General features: G+C 39.2%; 2 protein-coding genes across 2 annotated transcripts; one reads left to right on the top strand and one right to left on the bottom strand.

The window, feature by feature from the left end:
* Positions 1–3,247: 3,247 nt before the first annotated feature.
* Positions 3,248–11,488, top strand: LOC134818666 (propionyl-CoA carboxylase alpha chain, mitochondrial-like). Its single transcript, XM_063828306.1, has 15 exons — positions 3,248–3,332; positions 3,588–3,767; positions 4,006–4,146; positions 5,797–5,918; positions 6,165–6,208; positions 7,003–7,105; positions 7,318–7,426; positions 7,626–7,721; positions 7,890–7,997; positions 8,174–8,252; positions 8,567–8,680; positions 8,922–9,117; positions 10,334–10,484; positions 10,782–10,899; positions 11,403–11,488. Exons 1-15 carry the CDS (start codon positions 3,258–3,260, stop codon positions 11,486–11,488), a joined length of 1,722 nt encoding a protein of 573 aa, XP_063684376.1. The 5' UTR covers positions 3,248–3,257.
* A 20-nt stretch (positions 11,489–11,508) lies between these two features.
* LOC134818667 (exosome complex component RRP4-like) lies at positions 11,509–23,221 on the bottom strand. Its single transcript, XM_063828307.1, has 7 exons — positions 23,129–23,221; positions 22,787–22,884; positions 12,985–13,089; positions 12,618–12,758; positions 12,408–12,497; positions 11,836–11,958; positions 11,509–11,547 (listed from the first exon to the last, which is right to left on the bottom strand). The coding sequence occupies exons 1-7, from the start codon at positions 23,211–23,213 to the stop codon at positions 11,509–11,511; spliced, it is 681 nt and encodes a 226-aa protein (XP_063684377.1). The 5' UTR covers positions 23,214–23,221.
* Between the last annotated feature and the right edge of the window lie 87 nt (positions 23,222–23,308).

The following is a 23,308-nucleotide window of genomic DNA, read 5'->3' on the forward strand; positions in this document are numbered from 1 at the left end:
CTGACCCTAAAGAATTATGATCAGTGGATCACTTTAAAATACATGATGTGAACCGACGAATCGTGTTCGCAAGATCACTTTGAAATAAGTGACGTGAACCGACCCGACGAATCACTTAATGGTCCATAAGAAGGATAGGATGTGACCTGAACTTGGAAATAAGTCAGGATATTTAGTAGCAGTAGAGTACGCTACCTGGATCGTAGTGCGACACGTACCCTAGTGCGACAGAGGGTGTTTTTGTCGGACTTAGCACTAGAGTACGTGTCGCACTAGAGTACGTGTCGCGCTACAGTACGATTACCAGAACTGTATGTTCCAGGAGGAGGCAGTATACTGGAGGACAAGCATGGTTATACCTGGCAGAGTTGAAGTACTAGTTCAACATGGTGCAGTTCATTTTTGCCAGGTTAGACACTAAAAATTTCAATTTGTGCTTTGTAATTAGTCATTGCCGTTTTAAATATGTAAACTTGGAGTCCTTCTCACAATTGTAATAAGAGTTTGTGTAACTTTAAAATGCTGCACTTGCCCTCAAGTCAATGGCATTCATTTTGTGTGCGGGGTGTTTATTTTAGATGAGATAACACGGAAGTTCAAGTATTGATAAAATCGATAACGGGTAATAGGTGCGCTGTTGAAATGGTTCAGTGAACCCCTCTTTAGTTCGTTTACCAGCTGCATTTTATTTCGGATCATGGGTTAGAACTTTGCTGTACGCTATTAAAATTGCTATTCGAAATATACTTGTACTGAATGTAACTGGTAGATATTTTAGCTGGTACCGTACACATTCGTGTCGTTTTTTCCTGTTCAGTCCTCATCCTCCTCTCCCCCCCCTCCTTTTTTTCTCCACCTCAGTCCTCCTCCTCCTCAGTCCTCCTCCTCCGCAGTCCTCCTCAGTCCTCCTCCCCCTCCTCCTCCCCCTCTCCCTCAGTCCTCCTCCTCCTTTGTTTGTCTGTTTGTATCCATGCTACCATGATTACTATGTCCGTGCTTAAAAAAGTCTTAGAATCTAAATATGCCGTCCCCGACCCCCCCCCCCCCCCCCCCAACAGTTTGTAATGTACGTGGGCGATGGGCACGGTTATATAAGTGTACAACAATCACACTATTTCAAGTTCATGACGTAATCATGGAGTGTTTACCGCGGTGCAGATATTGCACGCGGACCTTGCCGAGTCAAGATGTGGTAGAGATAACAATGTGAACAGAGGGTCAAATAAAGATAAGGAAAGTAAACACACGATATCGATCTGCTCACTTTTCCTGTTTGTGATTGGACGGATCGGTGTCACATGACATAACACCTCTATTACAAGTGGTCGCTCGTTGAGGACCACGGAGCACATCAGGGCTGCCCGTCGTCAGAATACATTTAATTCAGTTGTCAGTATGATTGTTATATTGTGGTGTTGGTAACCTACCTTCATTGTGTTTCTTTTGACTTTGTTATCATGCTGTGCTCTGGAAATTGTGATAGTACCTGTTCGATTTGTTAAGGAGACGATCTCCCTGTTCATATGTTACAGGATCAGAATGTTCGTGAGGAACAGTCACCAAAAGTGAGTTGCTTACCTGCTGTGTGTTTTCGTACTCTCATGGTCTTCACTCAAGTTGCAAAGCTGCAATAAACGTATCGCAAAGAACATTTATATCTGAAAATTGTGTTAGTACCAGTTTGATCAGTTAAGGTGAGGATTGCCTCAATCTGTCGGGTTCAGCTTAACTGTCTAGGTCATGAGTAGAACCGAAGGATCAAAATATATGTTGCTTGTTGGTCGTATTAACTATAAAACATCAATTTTGAGGGATAAGGAAGTGTTTATAGGTTCTGAAACCTAGCTAAATCGATTTTTCGTGCAATTTTAGGTCAGAAACAGTCATCAAAATGAGTTAATAAGAAGGTCGATTTCTCGGTTATTTTTGAGCTTTCGTTCAGAAAATAATTCGGGGTCCTCAAAGGGGGGTAACAAGAAGGCGTTACAAGTGTTACGAACCTTCTATAATACAAAATATGTATCACCTCCTCAGCCTGCTTAACATGTGCTCGACCTAAAATGTAAACAAACAATTATCACCTCCTCAGCCTGCTTAACATGTGCTCACTATTAATGTAAACAAACAATTATCACCTCCCCGCCAGTATCCACATCTATAACCTACATTTTCTAAGTAATGGTAAACTTATAAGGCCAAACAAGCACTGAGTTTTGGTTTGGATCCCCTTGAGGAGCTGGAGAAAATACCACTAAATAACAAATTTTAAAGCTTCAACTGAAACCGGAAACATTCTCTCCAGCCACGCCCATATTTTTCACCAATTTTTATCAACCTTTAGTTTTAATTGCTGTTTTGGGACAAAGTGAGAGTCTCCATTCAGTTTTTCAAACAAATGGTTGTCGACGTTTTGGCTCATGCCCTTGTCATGGACGAGACGTTACAATTACTTCTTACATAGCTCAATTAATGTAATAGATTTGTAGTGTTGTAATTAGTTTAAACCTTTAGTTGTACCATGAACCTCCCTACAGAGAGAAGTTATACCAGTGTTCCTACGAGGACTTCTCCGGACAGAAGACTGAAGTAATGTGGGCCGAGAGACAGAGGTGGAGATACTGGAAAGTAAGAAAGGGTATTGCTAACAAGAGATAAAACTGCAGTATTAACTTAGTTTAATTAGTAGTACCTGTTCATGTATGAACCTCCCTACTGTTCCTATAATATTAAGTTAATTTGATTGTTTAAAGGTGAAGATTGTGTGTATTTTACCCGTGGCCTGGATATTGTGTGTTGACTTTTATTGCAAATTACTGCGAGAGGGACCTATTTATTTTAGATTTAAATTATTATTCATGTTATAAAATCTGCTAATGTTCTTTAGTTTGCCAAGAAACCCCTTTTCCAACAACCCATAAAATGATAAAGTTTTGTAATTTTCTAATATTTTCCAAATATTTTACTTGATCGAGAAGTTAATTTCATTTCCTAGAGTCTGAACTCTAATTTCAGCCTGATATAGCCCATAGCTACCTTTACAAATTACTAAAATCCTGGGTTAACCGTTAGAGTGACATATTATTATTGCAACAACTAACTATTGACAAATCCACTAACTAAACTGGGTTACAAGAATTTAATACAAGAATTTAAATTAAATTAAAAAGACTTTTGTTTAAACAAATCGTAGACAGCTTAATAACTTAACAAATTCGTTAGTAAATAACTAAACTTCTTCTCTAGCTCTTTAGTCAGCCATGTCACGCGCCGGTCTCCTCGCACAGTTTAAAAGAACTCTTCAAACTGCCACCGTCACCAAACCTTTTGATAAAGTGAGATAGTATTTTAAAACTCTATTCCTTGCTCCATTTATTAAAAGAATACTGAAAATAGCACATTCTTCGAAACGTATTTCTCCAGACAAAGATACTGGGGGAGGTGAGCTTTCTGAAGGGAAACAACCATTAATCAGTCAGTTTCCAGCAGGGACCACCCAACTCCATACATCAGTACCACGTGTCAAACCAAATAAAGCTCACCCCAACCAGTATCCTGGTCTACAATTAACACAAGTGGTCTCCTGGCAGGTACTGATAGCGAACAGAGGGGAGATAGCATGCCGTGTAATGAAGACGTGCCGCTCGCTCGGCATCAAGACAGTCGCGGTACACAGTGACGTGGACGACCGCGCGCTGCACGTGCGGATGGCTGATGAGGCTATCTGTGTGGGACCGGCTCCTAGCAACCAGAGTTACCTGGACATGGAGGTAAGATGAGGGCTCAACATAATTTATTTTATCGGGATCTTTTAGCTGCAACAAAGTCATTATAATTCATTATTTTGCAGAAGATAGATCACTTAAAATAAAGTTCTCCAAAACTTATCGTTTAGTATATTCATTTTACTTAACCATATTAAGGGGGAATCATGATCCACCCCTCCCCCTATAACGTATATCACTGAAGTGGCGACTGTTATCTAAACACTAAACAGTATACTATCAGGCGATAGTGAACGCGGCAGTAAGTACAGGATCTCAAGCAGTACACCCAGGGTACGGGTTCCTCAGTGAGAACTGTAAGTTCGCTCAACTCCTTGAGGAGAGGGGTATAGCCTTCATTGGGCCTAAAGAAAAGGCTATACAGGTACAGTAGTTTAGGAGACTTTCATTAACTAAAATAGTTGAATATTGATAGAATATTTAACTGTTAACTGATAACTAACAAGTAACAATGACCTAGTACTACTCAATTTGTTATATTAACTAACAAGAGCTACTACTCAATTTGTTATATAACTCCACTTTTGACCTATTTGGCGGCCATTTATTAATTCCATAATTGCACCGGTTTTTGTTCCAGGGGGTGCGATTACAAAACTAATTGCACTGTTTTGAGAGTGACCGAAATCTTATTAGGTACGATTACTAAACTAATTCCCTGAAAGATGCTGTAAATCATGGCTCAGGCAGATAATTAGAGTTAGAGAGAGCACCTCGTAAAATGAGGACCTAATTAAAACCGAGTATTTTACTACTGTGAGGTGCTGATTCAAGTATTGACTTAAATCAACTACCTGAGGTAGTTTGGCGACCGTTAGTGTAATGGTCGCACGAAATAAATATATGGGCACAAATTTAAATTTATAGTTTAGGACAACATCTTTCCTTGTGTTTGGAATAAGTCAATCCTTACATTGCATTAACACAACACAGTATGAGGCAGGGCAGATTTCTCACGGTTTATTTGTAAAACAAAAAGTGGCATAACTTATGTTCTGATTAATATTTTTGCTTCTAAATTTCACAGAATGTTAATAACAAGTAGCTAAACCTTTGTGGCAAGTTTTGTGTGATTGCGAGCTTCACTGAGCTTATTTGACCAATTTAGCCCCTGAGCGAGCTAGCTTGAATTTCTCACCCAGAACTGTTTACATTGGTTAATAGAAACCACCAAAAAAAATCCTGGGTAACAAAATTAAAAAAACCAGCGATTTATTCACGTTTTACCAATTCTATTCACATGGATCCATCGCACATTCCATTCTCTCTATATTTTAACTGATAAGGACTATCACAGATGATCCTTCCTGCTTGTTTATATCGTTCTTCTCACATGGAATGTGCGATGTATCATGGTGAATAGAATTGGTAAAACATAAATAAATCGGTGGTTTTTTAATTTTTTTACCCAGGATTTTTTTTGGTGGTTTCTATTAACCAATCTAAACAGTTCTGGGTGAGAAATTAAAGCTAGCACACTCAGGAGCTAACTTTGTCAGACAAGCTCAGACTCACACAAAACTTAGCACGAAGTTGTGTCTAATTAAGATTGACATTCTCTAAAAATTTGAATCAAAAATATTAATCAGAACGTAAGTTATGGCGCTTTTCCATTCTGAAATAAAATAATTAGTGAGATCTCAGCGAGCTGTTACAATTTTAAGAGATAAAAATGGGTAGACTTTTGAGGCCCACCCTGTATAACAACAAAGTAGGTGCGATTATAAACTAATTACACTGGTTATAACATCAGAGGCGTGGAGTTATACGCGAATCTAACTGCATGTATAATACGATTACACCAGTTATTGCACTCGGCTGCGCCTCGTGAAATAACTGCAATAATCGAACTCGGCTTCGCCTCGTGCGATTATTGTATCAATTTCCACTCGGCTGCGCCTCGTGCAATTAATAGTGTAATCGCATTATACGCAGTTAGATTAGCGTATATTACCTAATAATGCCCCCCCCCCCCCCCCTCCCATGAGTTACTCTGATAAAACTACTCTGTCAGGCTATGGGTGATAAGATAGAGTCCAAGATAATAGCGCGGGCTGCAGGTGTGAACTGTATACCTGGTTATGATGGTGTTGTGGAGGACGATGTGGCTGCTGTCACTATTGCTAATCAAGTCGGGTTAGTTAGTTTACAGTTTCCTGTTATTGGAGGAGCTAGTTACCATAGTTACCTGTTAATTCACAATTATCTGGCGCTGTGGTTGACCATAGTTTCTTTTTATCTGGACTGCGCTGACTACTGTAGTAGTACTAGCAGTATGTAAACTCTGCTGGGCAGAAAACAATCTAAGGTAATACAGTATTTGAACTACTTTGATCCACGATAATATCACGACATGCCCTAGGTAATACCATAACATTTCAGATATCCTGTAATGATAAAGGCATCGGCCGGAGGTGGTGGAAAAGGTAAGCACAGTTTACAGCGTAATTTATATCCCCAAAAAACCCTCAGAAGTATATAACTTACTTTTAGTCTTATACCGTTTCGATTTAAAGAACGGTTTTAGGCGGGAAAGGGAACCCCTTTACCCAGTTCACGCAGTCTCGCGGGCAAGTCCACGTGTCACCCCACGAGAGTGGGCGAGTCAAGTAGTGCCGGCAGGCGTCCGACCCTGGGGGGCTTCCGGGCTGTTATATAATTATTTCTCGAATAAAACAATATAATCTTATATTATCGGAATAAGATAAGGCGATCCATAGGGCGGTCCCAATCAGCTGCTATAACAGTCCGGGAGCCCCTTAGGGTCGGACACCTGCCGGCACTACTTTACTTTTTCGGGGATATAAATTTAAATATATCTGCATAAATTTGATAAATTATACTATTCATGTACGACTAATTAACCAAATATAGACGGGTCCATTTACACTTTACACTCGACCCTTTCACTATTTCACTCCTTGGCTACCAAGAAAGAGTGGGCGGTGTCCCACCCCAAAAAACCCATTTTACCTTAAATTTCCATTTTGGAAATGGGTTTTTTTGGATTTTTTCCTTTTTTTGTAACTTTTTGTCTAATTCGACTACATTGAAAACAAAACCCCTAGGTATTCTTTTCAATGTTTTCTAATCAAGTAAGAGTTCACTGACCTATACTGGCCCAAAAAAACCCAACTTTACCTGAAATTTCCATTTTGAAAATGGGTTTTTTATGGCTGGACACCCCAACAGTAAATAACAGTTACATTCTCACCACCAGGTATGAGAGTAGCGTGGAATGACGCTGAAGTGAGGGAGGGATTTAAACTGAGCTCAGAGGAGGCCGCAGCTAGTTTTGGAGATGATAGACTTCTCATTGAACGGTGTGTGTTCATTAATTTTATGATAACTTAATAATATAACTTAATAATATAATGATGTATTATCTTACTTGCAGGGCTTCAGATTTAAAACTGGGAATAGTTCTTACAACTTAACAATTTTCAGAAATTTTCAGAAATTTAATAATTTTCATCTGATAAATATACTGTATCAGTTTTATAAGTTCTTAAGTTTGTTAATTGATGACGTACAGGTTTATCGATAACCCTCGTCACGTAGAGATACAAATCTTGGCAGATAGCCAGGGAAACTGTATTTACTTGAATGAAAGGGAGTGTAGTATTCAGAGGAGGAATCAGAAGGTTAGTACGTTCCTTAGAAGTTACTATAGTTACTATAGTTATTATAGTTACTATAGTTACTATAGTTACTATAGTTACTATAGTTACTATAGTTACTATAGTTCCTTAGTTACTATTATATTCATATCAATCAATCAGTTTATCGACTGCTCTTGCAGTTATGACCTCAGTCCGGTATCTCACTGACCATCTTATCCAGGTAGTTGAGGAAGCGCCAAGTCCCTTCATCACTCCTGAAGTGAGAAAGGCTATGGGAGAACAAGCGGTGCTGTTGTCTCAAGCTGTAAATTATCAGGTTAGTTTAGTATTTTAACCAAACTTTTATAATTGTTTACCCTGACCCACTGCAGTCAGCAAATTTGTATATTCAGGATACTCTTTGATAGATTTCAATGTTGTTCACGGTGTTTATGACACATTTTGGGAATTTCTTCATGTTCCTTTAAACACTGTTTATTACCAGAGTGCGGGCACGGTAGAGTTCCTAGTGGACACCCAAATGAACTTCTTCTTCCTGGAGATGAACACGAGACTGCAAGTTGAGCACCCTATCACGGAGTGTATAACTGGGGTAAGTACCTTCAGCACTGGTTACTAATGGTTACTAACCTAGTAACCTGTAACCTAGTAACCTAGTGCCATTGCTTGCTCCATTCCTTTGTCTTAGTTCTAGTCTAATGTGTGCAGTAGGGGAACGTGATAGCGTGGGATATGCTAAATACTTGATACTAACACATCTTATTTCAGGTGGATATAGTGGATGAGATGTTACGCGTAGCGGCCGGCTACCCTCTCAGCTATACCCAATCTGATATCGGAATCAAAGGTACGTGTCTTAGACTTATCACCCCTGCTGTGTTTGGCTCAAATCAGTCATTATCAGCTTACTACTGAAGCCCGAAAATTGTCCTGAAACGTCCAAATCGTCCAATAAACGTGAAAATACGCCGAAGACCTGCTCGAGACCTGCTCCCAAGTACTGCACAGTATGCCTGATAACTGTTAATTTCAGGATGGGCCATGAAGTGTAGAGTGTATTACTGGTTACTAGGCTACTAGCTTACTAGCATACTAGGTTACTAGGGTTACTTGGTTACTAAGTAGCTATTTGAGAGTATTCCTGCTAACTGCTAATTTCAGGATGGGCTATGGAGTGTAGAGTGTACGCAGAGGACCCAGTCAGATATCTGCCCAGTGTAGGTCTACTCACCAAATACACAGAACCAGGCGTCTCTCACAACACTGCAGACCTAGGTTAGTGTATTACTGGTTACTAGATTACTAGGTTAGTGTATTACTGGTTACTAGGTTACTAGGTTACTAGGTTAGTGTATTACTGGTTACTAGGTTACTCCCAACTAGGTTAGTGTATTCCAGATCTAGTTCTCCGCGAATTTAGCAGTTGTTCAACAACTACAAGTGTTAGTTTTACATCGAAGATGATGATGATTGTTAGATTAAAGATAATTGATTCCTGATTCCCTATATTCTCCAGGAGTACGATGTGATAGTGGTATAGTAGAGGGTAGCAGCATTAGTATCCACTACGATCCCATGATATCTAAACTAGTAACATACGCTCCAACAAGGCAGGAGGCTATAGATCACATGGAGAAAGCTCTGGATGAGTATGTTATTGACGGCATCACTCATAACACTCCACTTTTACGGGAGATACTGGGAAATGAGAGGTTAGTTTAGTTTGTTATTGACGGCATCACTCATAACACTCCACTTTTACGGGAGATACTGGGAAATGAGAGGTTAGTTTAGTTTGTTATTGACGGCATCACTCATAACACTCCACTTTTACGGGAGATACTGGGAAATGAGAGGTTAGTTTAGTTTGTTATTGACGGCATCACTCATAATACTCCACTTTTACGGGAGATACTGGGAAATGAGAGGTTAGTTTAGTTTGTTATTGACGGCATCACTCATAACACTCCACTTTTACGGGAGATACTGGGAAATGAGAGGTTAGTTTAGTTTGTTATTGACGGCATCACTCATAACACTCCTCTTTTACGGGAGATACTGGGAAATGAGAGGTTAGTTTAGTTTGTTATTGACGGCATCACTCATAACACTCCACTTTTACGGGAGATACTGGGAAATGAGAGGTTAGTTTAGTTTGTTATTGACGGCATCACTCATAACACTCCTCTTTTACGGGAGATACTGGGAAATGAGAGGTTAGTTTAGTTTGTTATTGACGGCATCACTCATAATACTCCACTTTTACGGGAGATACTGGGAAATGAGAGGTTAGTTTAGTTTGTTATTGACGGCATCACTCATAATACTCCACTTTTACGGGAGATACTGGGAAATGAGAGGTTAGTTTAGTTTGTTATTGACGGCATCACTCATAATACTCCACTTTTACGGGAGATACTGGGAAATGAGAGGTTAGTTTAGTTTGTTATTGACGGCATCACTCATAACACTCCACTTTTACGGGAGATACTGGGAAATGAGAGGTTAGTTTAGTATGTTATTGACGGCATCACTCATAACACTCCACTTTTACGGGAGATACTGGGAAATGAGAGGTTAGTTTAGGAAGTTCTAGACTTTTTCATTTCATGTGCATTTAGTGTCATACACAAGAAAATTCCTTGTGTCTTATAATAATATACCTATGTTTTCCAAATACACTAGGTTCTACTATACCTAGTTACATTTTAATGACAATAATGTGTATGTACCACACAAGATTCTATTTCAACAGGTCGGAGACAGTCCATTCTGTCCGACCTCCACCATTTCTTACTACAGCTTACTAAAAGTTCTTTTAGTGAATTTAAACAAAAGTCTACGTTTTTCTGTTTCTAAATATCTTTGCCAACTACAATCTCTTTATCCCACCGCAGACTGTATCTAACTTATACCATCTACCGCAAGGTTCAAATCAGGCAACATCTCCACCAAGTTTCTGGACGAGGAGTACCCCCAGGGCTACAGTGGAGGGGACCTCACTCCTGAGCAAAAGAGTGAACTGATTCCCTCTCTTTCTGTCCTACACCACATGAAGATGAACCGCGCTGTCACTGATGTGAGTTTATTTTGAAAGATTATATAATATGTGGATTCTCGTGGGCAGGTGAGGTACATTTGTTTACTTTTAAGGGTAAGTACCCGCTCAGCAAAGGAAAGAGGTGATGCACATTTGTTTACTTTTAAGGGTAAGTACCCGCTCAGCAGAGGAAAGAGGTGATGCAATCCTTCTTGTTACCCCCTTTGAAGGTCCCGAATTATTTTCTGAACGAAAGCTTAAAAATAACCGAGAAATCGACCTTGTTATTAACTCATGGTAACCATTGTAACTCTTGACTCACTCTCTTTTTATCAGGGTAGGTTTGAGTACATAATAAGTTGTGACGAAGATAAAGTTTCTGTTACTGTTAATGTACAGAAAGGAGATTACACTGTTACCTTTGAGGACACAACCGTCACTGTTAGCCCCTCCGGTTAGTGTTACCAACAATAATATTCATAGTGAGGGGATATTCAGATCGGCACTACATCCTCAAAATCGGCTTTTCAGTGAAATCTATTTAAGTTCCTTCACTATGAAATAACTAGCAAGTAACTACTTGACTAAATCAGTCATTTCAGCAGTTTTGCTATCCACCAATCAATCTCCCCGATTACTTAAGTAAGACACGCACAATTATTGTACGTGTCTTATTTCCACAAACTAACCTTTTCTCTGTTGCTTCTAGAACCCGGGCAATCTTGTAAAATTACACACAAGGTTACCCAGTAAGCAGTGTTCTCGTGTAACAAGCGAGGCGAGCACTAAATAAGAAACTTATCGAAAAGTGTATAATAAGCTGAATAATTAGAATCCGGAGGTTCTAAATAATTCTACCAATGTTATAAAGACCTCGTTGGAATTTTTGAAACTCATTCGTTGTTTGATTGGGGGAAATACCGATCTTGATGATTCTAATTACTAAACCCTCGTTAGGCGGAGTATTTGGTGCTCTACAAGAATTCAAGCTGAACTCTGCCAACACTGTTGCCCTGCAACATCTTCAATTTGACGGTTTGTAACAATATTTAACAATAATCGTTTAATCCTTATCTGCCGCTTTGCTGATAAGATGAACTTTCTGGTAACGATTTGAACATTGCTTTTACTTTTATGCTGTAATCCGCCATTTGAGGCTTTTTGAGCTTGATTCCGTTTCCATTGCAATTATAAACATCCAACGCATATAATAGTTAATTCAGACACGCCAAGTATTTTTGTTACAGATCGGAACGTCCGGAAGTGCTGAACCATATTAATATATTTGTTAACCCATTTTTTAAACGATAAAAAACAACGCCCTTGCTTGAACTCCCTAATCTGATCGATGAAAAAAAGTGAAAGTGAAAGCGAAAGTAAATTTATTTACCGGCTGATCGGGTGAGAAATGTGGTCCAACCCACACGAACCCATTGTTCCCAAGTATCACAGTAGCGTTACAGGGTAATCTGTGAAAATGGAGCTTGCTTCTTTTTATTAGCACGCTGGGGACCTGGGATTTTGTTAATACAAGAGTTACTTTGTGCAAAAATATCACATAAACGTGTACGTGGAATTTGTTAATTTACCATTTCTGCATCGTGGAAGACATTGGTCGTATATCATTACTGTATACGATGTATATTATATACCGGTAAGAAGATATTATCAAAGAAAGCTTTGATTAACGGAAAATCATCAGAATATAAAAAGATATTTTGAAGATTTTTGAAGGGGAGCTTTTCTGCCGTGCCCTTGACCGAAATTTCGCGGTTTTGACTGAATTTTTTACCAGTGACCAATCAGTGAGGTCGGTGAGAGTGACACAAGTTGCAATCAAGGTACTGGAAGTAGTATATCCGGAGAAAACTTTGATGCAATGAAAATTTTGAATATGTTCTCATACGAATACGAATAAGTCTTAATACGATTAATTTAAAATAGTTTATTCATTTATTTTACCTTGATGAGAACCCCCTCAGGTAGTTTCCCGTACTTGTTGGACCTCATGTGTAACTTTAACATACCGTCTATATTCCCTACATCTGATACCTGTGTGTTACTATGGTTACTAGCAGTCACTATGGTTACTATCGTAGGTAACTATATTATCTACATCACACTAACAGTTACTACGGTTACTACTGTAAGTAACTCTAACATCACACTTACCTCAGCACAGACGAGGTCCCCCTCAGTGAAATACTCCCTCATCATCAGCTCATCATTAAGGGTCTTCCTCCGCAGAACGTTTCCAGGTAAGTACACTGAACTCAGCTGTAGTTGGCAGTCTAATCTGGAACCACAGTCCACCTGAACAAAAATAGGTCACAAAAATACTTGGTCAGAACAAAACTAGGTCAGAACAAAGCTGAGTCACAAGATCAGAAGATAGATGGGTCAAAATAGGTTTGGACTCGTTATTGCAGATCAAAAAAACAAACGCATGGGCCAAAGTCTAAATAAAAATGTAAAAAATGATAATATAACGTGTCCCATATCCATTTCATTTCAAAACGGTAAAATCTATTATAAAAACCTTCCACTTTTTCTGCTGAACTTCAGTTATCCTCCCCACCACCACATCTCCTATCTCTCCTCTGTATCTGTTGTTTACTCCTTTCACACTAACCAACTTATCTACCTGAAGGGTGTTGCTGTGGTTACTAGCAGTTACTATAGTAACTAGCAGTTACTATGGTTACTAGCATTTACTATGGTTACTAGCAGTTACTATGGTTACTAGGCGTTTATAGGATGGATGGGTTTATGAACAGACTGGGTAACACACAGGTTACCATAGTAACTGCTAGTAACCACAGCAACACACAGGTTTCTGTGGGGACTTGTGCGAGAACTGCAGTTTATAGGAACCTTCCTTCAAACAATTGTGAGATTCTAAGAACTTACCCCAACTTATACTCCTAAAATATAAACATGTCGAGCATTCAGCTTTTTCAGGTCAGCTGTCCATCTGGAACTAGATAAATACGTAAACAGCACGACTACTCCCCCCCCCCCCCCGCCCCCAAATTTGTAACTAGATAAATACGTGAACAGAAAGACTACCCGCCCCCGCCCCCACATCTGGAACTAGATAAATACGTGAACAGAAAGACTACCCGCCCCCGCCCCCACATCTGGAACTAGATAAATACGTGAACAGAAAGACTACCCGCCCCCGCCCCCACATCTGGAACTAGATAAATACGTAAACAGCACGACTACTCCCCCCCCCCGCCCCCACATCTGGAACTAGATAAATACGTGAACAGAAAGACTACCCGCCCCCGCCCCCACATCTGGAACTAGATAAATACGTGAACAGAAAGACTACCCGCCCCCGCCCCCACATCTGGAACTAGATAAATACGTGAACAGAAAGACTACCCGCCCCCCGCCCCCACATCTGGAACTAGATAAATACGTAAACAGCACGACTACTCCCCCCCCCCGCCCCCACATCTGGAACTAGATAAATACGTGAACAGAAAGACTACCCGCCCCCGCCCCCACATCTGGAACTAGATAAATACGTGAACAGAAAGACTACCCGCCCCCGCCCCCACATCTGGAACTAGATAAATACGTGAACAGAAAGACTACCCGCCCCCGCCCCCACATCTGGAACTAGATAAATACGTGAACAGAAAGACAACCCGCCCCCGCTACCACTTGAGTCTGAACTATAGTTAATATTTAATAGCACTATGTTTACAGTATGCATTGAAGGGGTATCCTAGGAATTTTCTTGAACTTTTAACAGGTACCCCTCCTCATTTAACCCTCAATTAAGTTTCCTATCATTCGGCTGAGTCGACCGAGGAGATCGCATAGATCCAATGGATCCTTAGCTACTCCCTAGACTAGGTGACACTGGGATTCGAACCCTGAACCTTCTGCGCAGAGGGCGGATGCTCTAACCACTAGGCCACCTAACCCCGTCGACAGACCTATATTGTCGACAGGAAATAATTTGAGGTACTATGGTAACTATGGTAACTATGGCAACAAGGCAGGTAACTATGGTAACTATGGTAACTATGGTAACTATGGTAACTATGGCAACAAGGCAGGTAACTATGGCAACAAGGCAGTACAGACTTACACCTTCAACTGTAAGGGAAGTAGAGGGGACAGTGTGTTGATTAAGGATCTGGATAGAGGGATAGGGGCTGGACTGGGCACTCTATATCAGAGATCAAGATCTTCGGAGAACCTTACTCTAGTGAGTTAGCTGGTAAACAGTAAAGATCACCATAAATTATCAGCTTCTCATAAATTGTAACTCCATTCTGTGCGCGCCACGCAGTTTATATTTTGAACCTATTTTAACGTAGATATTAATGTTTTTTTTCACATAATGTGTGGACTGTAGACTTTAATAGTGGTAAATATTATACTTCTTCTTGGGTATCATCCAACTCCCATGATTTAGTGAAAAGTTACAAAAACTCTCTTAAATTTTATAGACATTGCAGTTCTAAATTATGCTTAATAACCTCGCAGCTGTAATTACGGTCAGCACCACGTCATGCTCAACAACTTAATATTCTTAAGGGGGCATACACCAAATCTGTCCAACCCAAATGACCTCATAGGCAGTTCAGTGACCATCTAGCGCACCGTTTCCACATCAAACAAAATTATTTTGAGAATACCCATTTTTGTAATCGAGCATTTCCTGGTTAGAGTGGAATTTTCGGAAAAACACAATTTGTTTCGTGGAGAGGCTATAAGTTAATCATTTCTTGCGGTATCGAGTTGAAATTTTGCTCGCCGTCTATTCACATCTATTTCAAGGTGTGTGTAAAATCTTGATATCGTATCTAAAAAGGCTGGTGTGTTATAAATTTTCAAAGTTTAAAAAAGTCAAAAAGTTGAAATTGTCCTATTCAGACTTATTTTAACCAAAAAGTCAGTCAGGGAAGATCGGATTGATTTGATGGTTGACAAGAACTTGTTCTCTGAATTCTGGCGCAGTTTTTGATGCCCTCAAAAATGTTTTTACTAATTTATCTTCAGATCTATTGGACTTCAAAGCCAAACAACAAATTTAGGCACATTTTTCGTTTTTCATATTTACCGATTTTTCTAAAATTTTGATAGGCATGTGCTAGTGACTTTTTGAAGAGCGCAAAATAACCGCAACTAGCACATTTATATATTAGTTATGAACAACAAAACACCCTAAAATGCTTCCCTTTGAAGTTATGGGAGAAAATGTGATTTCTTGGCTTTGCAGATAAAAATTAAAAACTCACATTTTCTCCCATAACTTCAAAGGGAAGCATTTTAGGGTGTTTTGTTGTTCATAACTCTTATATAAATGTGCTAGTTGCGGTTATTTTGCGCTCTTCAAAAAGTCACTAGCACATTCCTATCAAAATTTTAGAAAAATCAGTAAATATGAAAAACGAAAAATATGCCCAAGGGGACATCTACTTAAGGACGTCTGCCAAAATCGCAAATGTTCAGACCACCCCCCTCCCGCTGTCCACAGTCCAGGTGAGTCCGAATTTTCAAAACCACCCCCTCCCCCTGTCCGGATTTGTCCGAAATTCCAAAACCACCCCCTCCCTATTTGCCGGACGTCCTAAGTATATGGCACCTAATATGAAGCATCGTCCCATATTTATTAAAGTATTAAACACCTACGGCTGCATATTTTCAAACTTGTTTAACCATTTTTTTAAACGATAAAAACCAACGACCTTGAACTCCTAAATCTCTGTTAAAACGGCAAATTGTTCTATAATGCAGAAAATTCAGAAATATAACGACTTAAATGCGGGAAAGTTATATATTTCATTAGTCGTAAAAGTCACGGTAACTACTGCTACTATACAAATTATACTATGTTAAAAATACAGAATATTGTGTAATACTGTAATAACAGCCTCAAAAAAACTTCTGTTAAAAGCATTGGGCTAATGCTGTGGTCTTAATTCGAAATTACTTTTAAACGGTAGAGAATTGTTCTAAGAAACTGTTTTTTGCTAGCTCAACTATTCAGCAAATTATTTACCCTTGGTGTGCATTTCGATTAAATTATACTGTTTGCAATAAGCGCGCTTTCCAGATCATCTGCTTATCCAAGGTTGGGTTGTAGCCCATTTAAGAGAAGCACCAGAAACAAACGGCCATTCACTCGCATTTCTGGTTTTTTATTTCATTTTTATTATGTAAATACTAATAGCTGTCAACTTGATTGATAATGGCCCAATGCCCATCAGTTTAATTTCGTTAATTCTGCCAAAATTTCCGGACGTCCGGATTTTCAGAAACCACCCCCCCCCCCCCCCCCCCCCCCCTCAGGGACAAAAGGATTTCGCGATTATTTTGGCCAAAAATCGCGATACCGCGATTTTTAACAGACTATACATTAAACTATAACTATACATAAAATTTGTCGCAAATAATGGGAAATTTACGATTCCGTACATGCCGCGATTTCCTTTTGTCCCTGCCCCCCCTCCCCCTGTTCGGATTTGTCCGAAATTCCAAAACCACCTGCACCCTGCCCCCTCCCTATTTGCCGGACGTCCTAAGTAGATGGCCCCTAAATTCGTTGTTTGACTTTGAGGTCCAAAAGATTAACTTTCCAGTTGAATAAACACATTTTTGAGGGCATCAAAAACTGCGCCAGACCTCAGAGAACAATTTCATGTCAAGCATCAAAACAATCCGATGTTCCTTGACGGATATTTTGGTACAACAAGCCTGAAAAGAAAAATTGCCGCTTTTTGACTTTCAAAATTTATAAAAACGCAGCTTTTACCGATACGATATCAAGATTTTACACACATCTTGAACAAGATATGAATAAACTTCGTGCAACATTTCAGCTCGATATCACAAGAAATGATTGACTTATAGCCTCTCAACAAAACAAATTGTGCTTTTCCGAAAAATGCACGTTAACCAGGAAATGTTTGATTACAGAAATTTGGATTTGTTCGCTTTAAACTGTAACCTTAATGCCGAAACTTATTCTACATGTATACTGAATAGGCTATAGCTTATCAACTTAACATTTATTTTTTATTTTTAGCTCACAATAATGGAATAAAACATTTAATTTGTATATTTATATTTTAGAAAAACACAGAAATGTTAGCTTTCCCGATGATGTTAACCCTGGTTTTAGCATTACTTCTCCATTATGGTAAGTTGAACTTAAAGTCTAATGTTACAGTTCAAATATTTACAAATTCTGACCCAAAAATTCTGACCCAAAAGTCCAATATAGGTTATTGCAAACTTTGTATCAAAATTATCCGTAATTATTTATTGTGGACTTGCCTCAGGACCTCTGGCAGTGAGAGCAGAAAACACGCAGATTGATATAAAGAGTTCAGAAGCTAAGAGCCACAATGACATCAGACCGCCCTCTAACGCACATGATGAGGACTACAGTACGTTCTACAGCGTGAAAAATGATGCTGCAGGGATTACAGGGAACTTCCTGAAACTCTATCTGGACGGTCTATACACCATCTCAACAGTGAATGTAACGAATAGACATGATTATGGACCTAGCATTAATAGATTCATAAATACGGTGGTTATGGTTATAACAACAGATGCTGCAAGGTTAGGGGCTGATAACACGAAGACGGACTGCGGCACTGTGACAGGTAGTTTATAAAACTGAGATTTGAGCTGATTAATAGATTTCTGTACTTCATAAACGGTTAACGTGGCGTATGTTTACTGACTAAAAAATAAAATGATCTTTTTACACCCAAAATCTATAACTCCATGTATCCACAGCAAATGATGTGCGGACTGTCATCAGCCAAGAGGAGCAGACTTACCCGTTCGACTGTAAAGGTGGTAAAGGCGACACTATCATGATTACGGATACGGACCCAGGGACAACTGGGCACCAAATTTCAGAAGTGAAGGTTTACGGAACATCTTTTCCGAGTAAGTCAATAATATTAATTCAATTTAACAACATTAACGTAGGAGATAACACGCGCACAGGCCACAGCTCGACCACTTTTATCAAAGCAAAGAGCACCACCTGCTCAGCAGACAGCAGGAATATGTTTACTCTATTCTTAACCAAGATATCTAATGAGAAAGGGGTGAGGATGGGAGAGGGGTGACTATTTTTAAAATTTTATTGAAATCTTTTAAATCAATTATCAAATACATACAAATTATACAATGGAATATGCTACAAAATATACCTTGAGAGAAAGTGTGGATTTGCAAGCTAGTTTACTATGCAAAATACTTAAAATGTATGTTATCAAATGACTTTTGGGTTCCAAAACCACCCTGCCCCCCTCCCTATCTGCCGGACGTCCTAAGTAGATGGCCCCTAAATTCGTTGTTTGATTTTGAGGTCCAAAAGATTAACTTTCCAGTTGAATAAACACATTTTTGAGGGCATCAAAAACTGCGCCAGACCTCAGAGAACAATTTCATGTCAAGCATCAAAACAATCCGATGTTCCTTGACGGATGTTTTGGTCAAAACAAGCCTGAAAAAGGCCGACACAAACCCCAGTTTTGGTGTATACCCCCTTAAGAGAGGGACATGATTAGTTTATATTATAACGGTATGGCTCCCTCATTACCAGTCATTAAACCTCTTAATGGGGCCCTGCGAACCCTCCTTAACATAATATGACCACGTGAAGATCAAATATTAGCAAGTTAAAATATTATACCAGCACGTTAATGTTAGATCACAAGCTCTGTTGTAATTATATTGGTTGCTGTCCACGTTGCAGTGGGAAGATAACAGCTTTTGGACTACATAATCACATAATTGGCAAACGACTCAACGAGCAGGCGCGCCACGTGCGCGTGGGATGGTTCAGGACCCCGCCTATTAGAAATTTGTTAGTACTAGTTTTCAAGACTATGCCATTTATTGCCGTTGAAATTTGGATTTGTTTGCTTTAAACTGTAACCTTTATGCCGAAACTTATTCTACGTGTATACTGTATACAGTATAGGATATAGCTTATCAACTTAACATTTATTTTTTATTTTTAGCTCACAATAATGGAATAAAACATTTAATTTGTATATTTATATTTTAGAAAAACACAGAAATGTCAGCTTTCCCGATGATTTTAACCCTGGTTTTAGCATTACTTCTCCATTATGGTAAGTTGAAATTAAAGTCTAATGTTACAGCTCAAATATTTTAAAAATTCTGACCCAAAAGTCCAATATAGGTTATTGCAAACCTTGTATCAAAATTATTCGTAATTGTGGACTTGCCTCAGGACCTCCGGCAGTAAGAGCAGAAAACACGCAGATTGATATAAAGAGTTCAGAAGCTAAGAGTCACTATAACGGTATGCCACCATCTTACGCACATGACGGGAACTACGTTACCTTCTACAGCGTGCAAGATGGCGATACAGCCGGGAACTTTCTGAAACTCTATCTGGACGGTCTATACACCATCTCATTAGTGAAAGTAACCAATAGACTTGATGGGCATACTAATAGATTCGGAAATACGATGGTTATGGTTATAACAACAGATGCTGCAAGGTTAGATGCTTCGGGAGGGGTGACGGACTGTGGAACTGTGACAGGTAATCATTATTTATCAAACTGAGATTTGGGCTGATTAATAGATTTCTGTACTTCATCAACGGTTAACGTGGCGTATGTTAACTGACTAAAAATATACAATGATCTTTCTACATCCAAAATCTATAACTCCATGTATCCACAGCAAATGATGTGCGGACTGTCATCAGCCAAGAGGAGCAGACTTACCCGTTCGACTGTAAAGGTGGTAAAGGCGACACCATCTGGATTACGGATACGGACACAGGGAGAACTGGGCACGGAATTTCAGAAGTGAAGGTCTACGGAACATCTTTTCCGAGTAAGTCAACAATAATAATTCAATTTAACAACATTTATGTAGGAGTTAACTCTAAATAGATTACGCGCGAACAGAGCAACCACCTCCAATAGGCAAAGAGCACCACCTTCTCAGCAAACTGTACTACAGTAGGAACTCTAATCTTAACCAAGATATCTAATGGGGGAGTGAGATGACTATAGGTACTAAGCAAAGAGCACCACCTTCTCAGCAGACAGTAGGTACTCTAATCTTAACCAAGATATCTAATGGGGGAGTGAGATGAATATAGGTACTAAGCAAAGAGCACCACCTTCTCAGCAGACAGTAGGTACTCTAATCTTAACCAAGATATCTAATGGGGGAGTGAGATGACTATAGGTACTAGGCAAAGAGCACCACCTTCTCAGCAGACAGTAGGAACTCTAATCTTAACCAAGATATCTAATGGGGGAGTGAGATGACTATAGGTAATTCTCGTGTCTGTAAAATTGGACCCTTCTTCCCTAGCACTTAATTAAAAGGGTTAGCTTACTAGCACTAGTGAGTTAACTGGTAAACAGTAAAGATCACCATAAATTATCAGCTTCTCATAAATTGTAACTCCATTCTGTGCGCGCTACGCAGTTTATATTTTGAACCTATTTTAACGTTGATATCAATGTGCTTTTTCACATATTATTATGTAGGTGCAGCATCGGAATGTCCATCCCTAAAAGGTGTGCGACGTTTCTAATCTTAAACAGTATCCGATAAATATCAAATTGTGGAAAAAGTTTATATTTCTTCTTGTAAGGTATCATCCAGCTCCCATGATTTAGTGAAAAGTTACAAAAACTCTCATCTTTTATAGACATTACATTTCTAAATTAGGCTTAATAACCTCGCAGCTGTAATCACGATCAGCACTATCCACATGCTCAACAACTTAATAGCCTCATTATCAGTCATTAAACCTCTTAACGGGGCCCTGCGAACCCTTTCAATAATAATATGACCCCGTGAAGATCGAATATTAGCAATTTAAAATATTATATTATATTTATTATATTATATTATACCAGCACGTTAATGTCAGATCACAAGCTCTGTTGTAATTATATTGGTTGCTGGCCACGTTGCAGTGGGAAGATAACAACCTTTGGACTACATAATGGGCAAAGGACTAAAGTTCAACGGTTCGTGCGCGTGAGATGGCTCAGGACCCCGCCTATCAGAAACATTTTATAAGTATAACTAACAGCCGTTGTTGCTCATTATGTTTTATATTCGGGCTTCTATAAGTATTAGTTTTGCCAACTAAGATATTTACTGTTACCTTATTGTCGAAAATTATTCTACATGTATGGCTATACCTTATCAACTTAACATTTATTTTTGATTTTCACCTCACAATAATGAAATAAAACATTCAATTCGTATACTTCTATTTTAGGAAGACACAGAAATGTCAGCATTTCCAATGATGTTAACCCTGGCTTTAACAGCACTTCTCCATTATGGTAAGTTGAAATTAAAGTCTTATGTTACATCCAAATAATAAAAAGACCCAAAAGTCCATTAAAGGTTATTGCAAACCTTGTATCAAGATTATTCATAAATTGTAGAAACCTGTCTCTCCCTCAGGACCTTTGGCAGTGAGAGCAGAAAACACACTCATTGATATAAAGAGTTCAGAAGCTAAGAGTCACAATCCAATCAGACCGCCCTCTAACGCACATGATGGGGACTACAGTACGTTCTACAGCGTGAAAAATGATGCTGCAGGGATTTCAGGGAACTTTCTGAAACTCTATCTGGACGGTCTATACACCATCTCAACAGTGAATGTAACGAATAGACATGATTATGGACCTAGCATTAATAGATTCATAAATACGATTGTTATGGTTATAACAACAGATGCTGCAAGGTTAGGGGCTGATAACACAGAGACGGACTGCGGCACTGTGACAGGTAGTTTATCAAACTAAGATTTGGGCTGATTAATAGATTTCTGTACTTCATAAACGGTTAACGTGGCGTATGTTAACTGACTAAAAAATAAAATGATCTTTCTATACCCAAAATCTATAACTTTTTACAGAGATACAGAGCAGCAGCAGCCAAGAGAAGCAGACTTACCCGTTCGACTGTAAAGGTGGTAAAGGCGACACCATCTGGATTACGGACACAGACTCCGGGAAAAATGGGCACCAAATTTCAGAAGTGAGGGTTTACGGAACATCTTTTCCGAGTAAGTCAATAATATTAATTCAATTTAACATCATTAACGTAGGAGATAACACGCGCACAGGCCACAGCGCGACCACTTTTATCAAAGCAAAGAGCACCACCTGCTCAGCAGACAGCAGGAATATGTTTACTCCTTAACCAAGATATCTAATGGGAGAGGGGTGACTATGGGAACTTCTTGTGTCACGAAAACTGGACCCTCCTACTCAAGCAATAAATTAAAAGGGTTAGCTTCAGGTAAAAGTAGTTGAACTTACCTTGTATACAGCACCAGCAACTGTAGCACAGATGTGATCGTGACTCAAAGCAGTTCCGTGAGACTTCATAAAATCCAGATTCTGTGTTATGACGTCACCTGGAGGAAGACCAAATTTAAAATCAATAGAAAAAAAAAACGGACGTCTTGAAAAATTTATCTTGAAACGCACAATGCCCATATAAGGACCTAACCAGGAATAACACGTGATGCCCATATAAGGACCCAACCAGGAATTGAATAACACGTGATGCCCATATAAGGACCTAACCAGGAGTTAAACGTGATGCCCATATAAGGACCTAACCAGAAATAACACATGATGCCCATATAAGGACCTAACCAGGAGTAACGATGTGTTGCTCCAACTCTTCTCCCTGTGAAGCTATCACTCTAGTCCTCTTGTAAGGAGCTCGTATTATCTCCATGTTTACTTAAATCTAATGAGGTAGAGGGGATTATACAAGAAACCTTTAGAAGAACAAGCGTTTTATTAAACTAATTTAAGTGTAAATAATTTAGT

The sequence above is a fragment of the Bolinopsis microptera genome, chromosome 7 (assembly GCF_026151205.1).
Source record: "Bolinopsis microptera isolate Bmic1 chromosome 7, MBARI_Bmic_1.0, whole genome shotgun sequence".
NCBI classification, from domain to species: domain Eukaryota; kingdom Metazoa; phylum Ctenophora; class Tentaculata; order Lobata; family Bolinopsidae; genus Bolinopsis; species Bolinopsis microptera.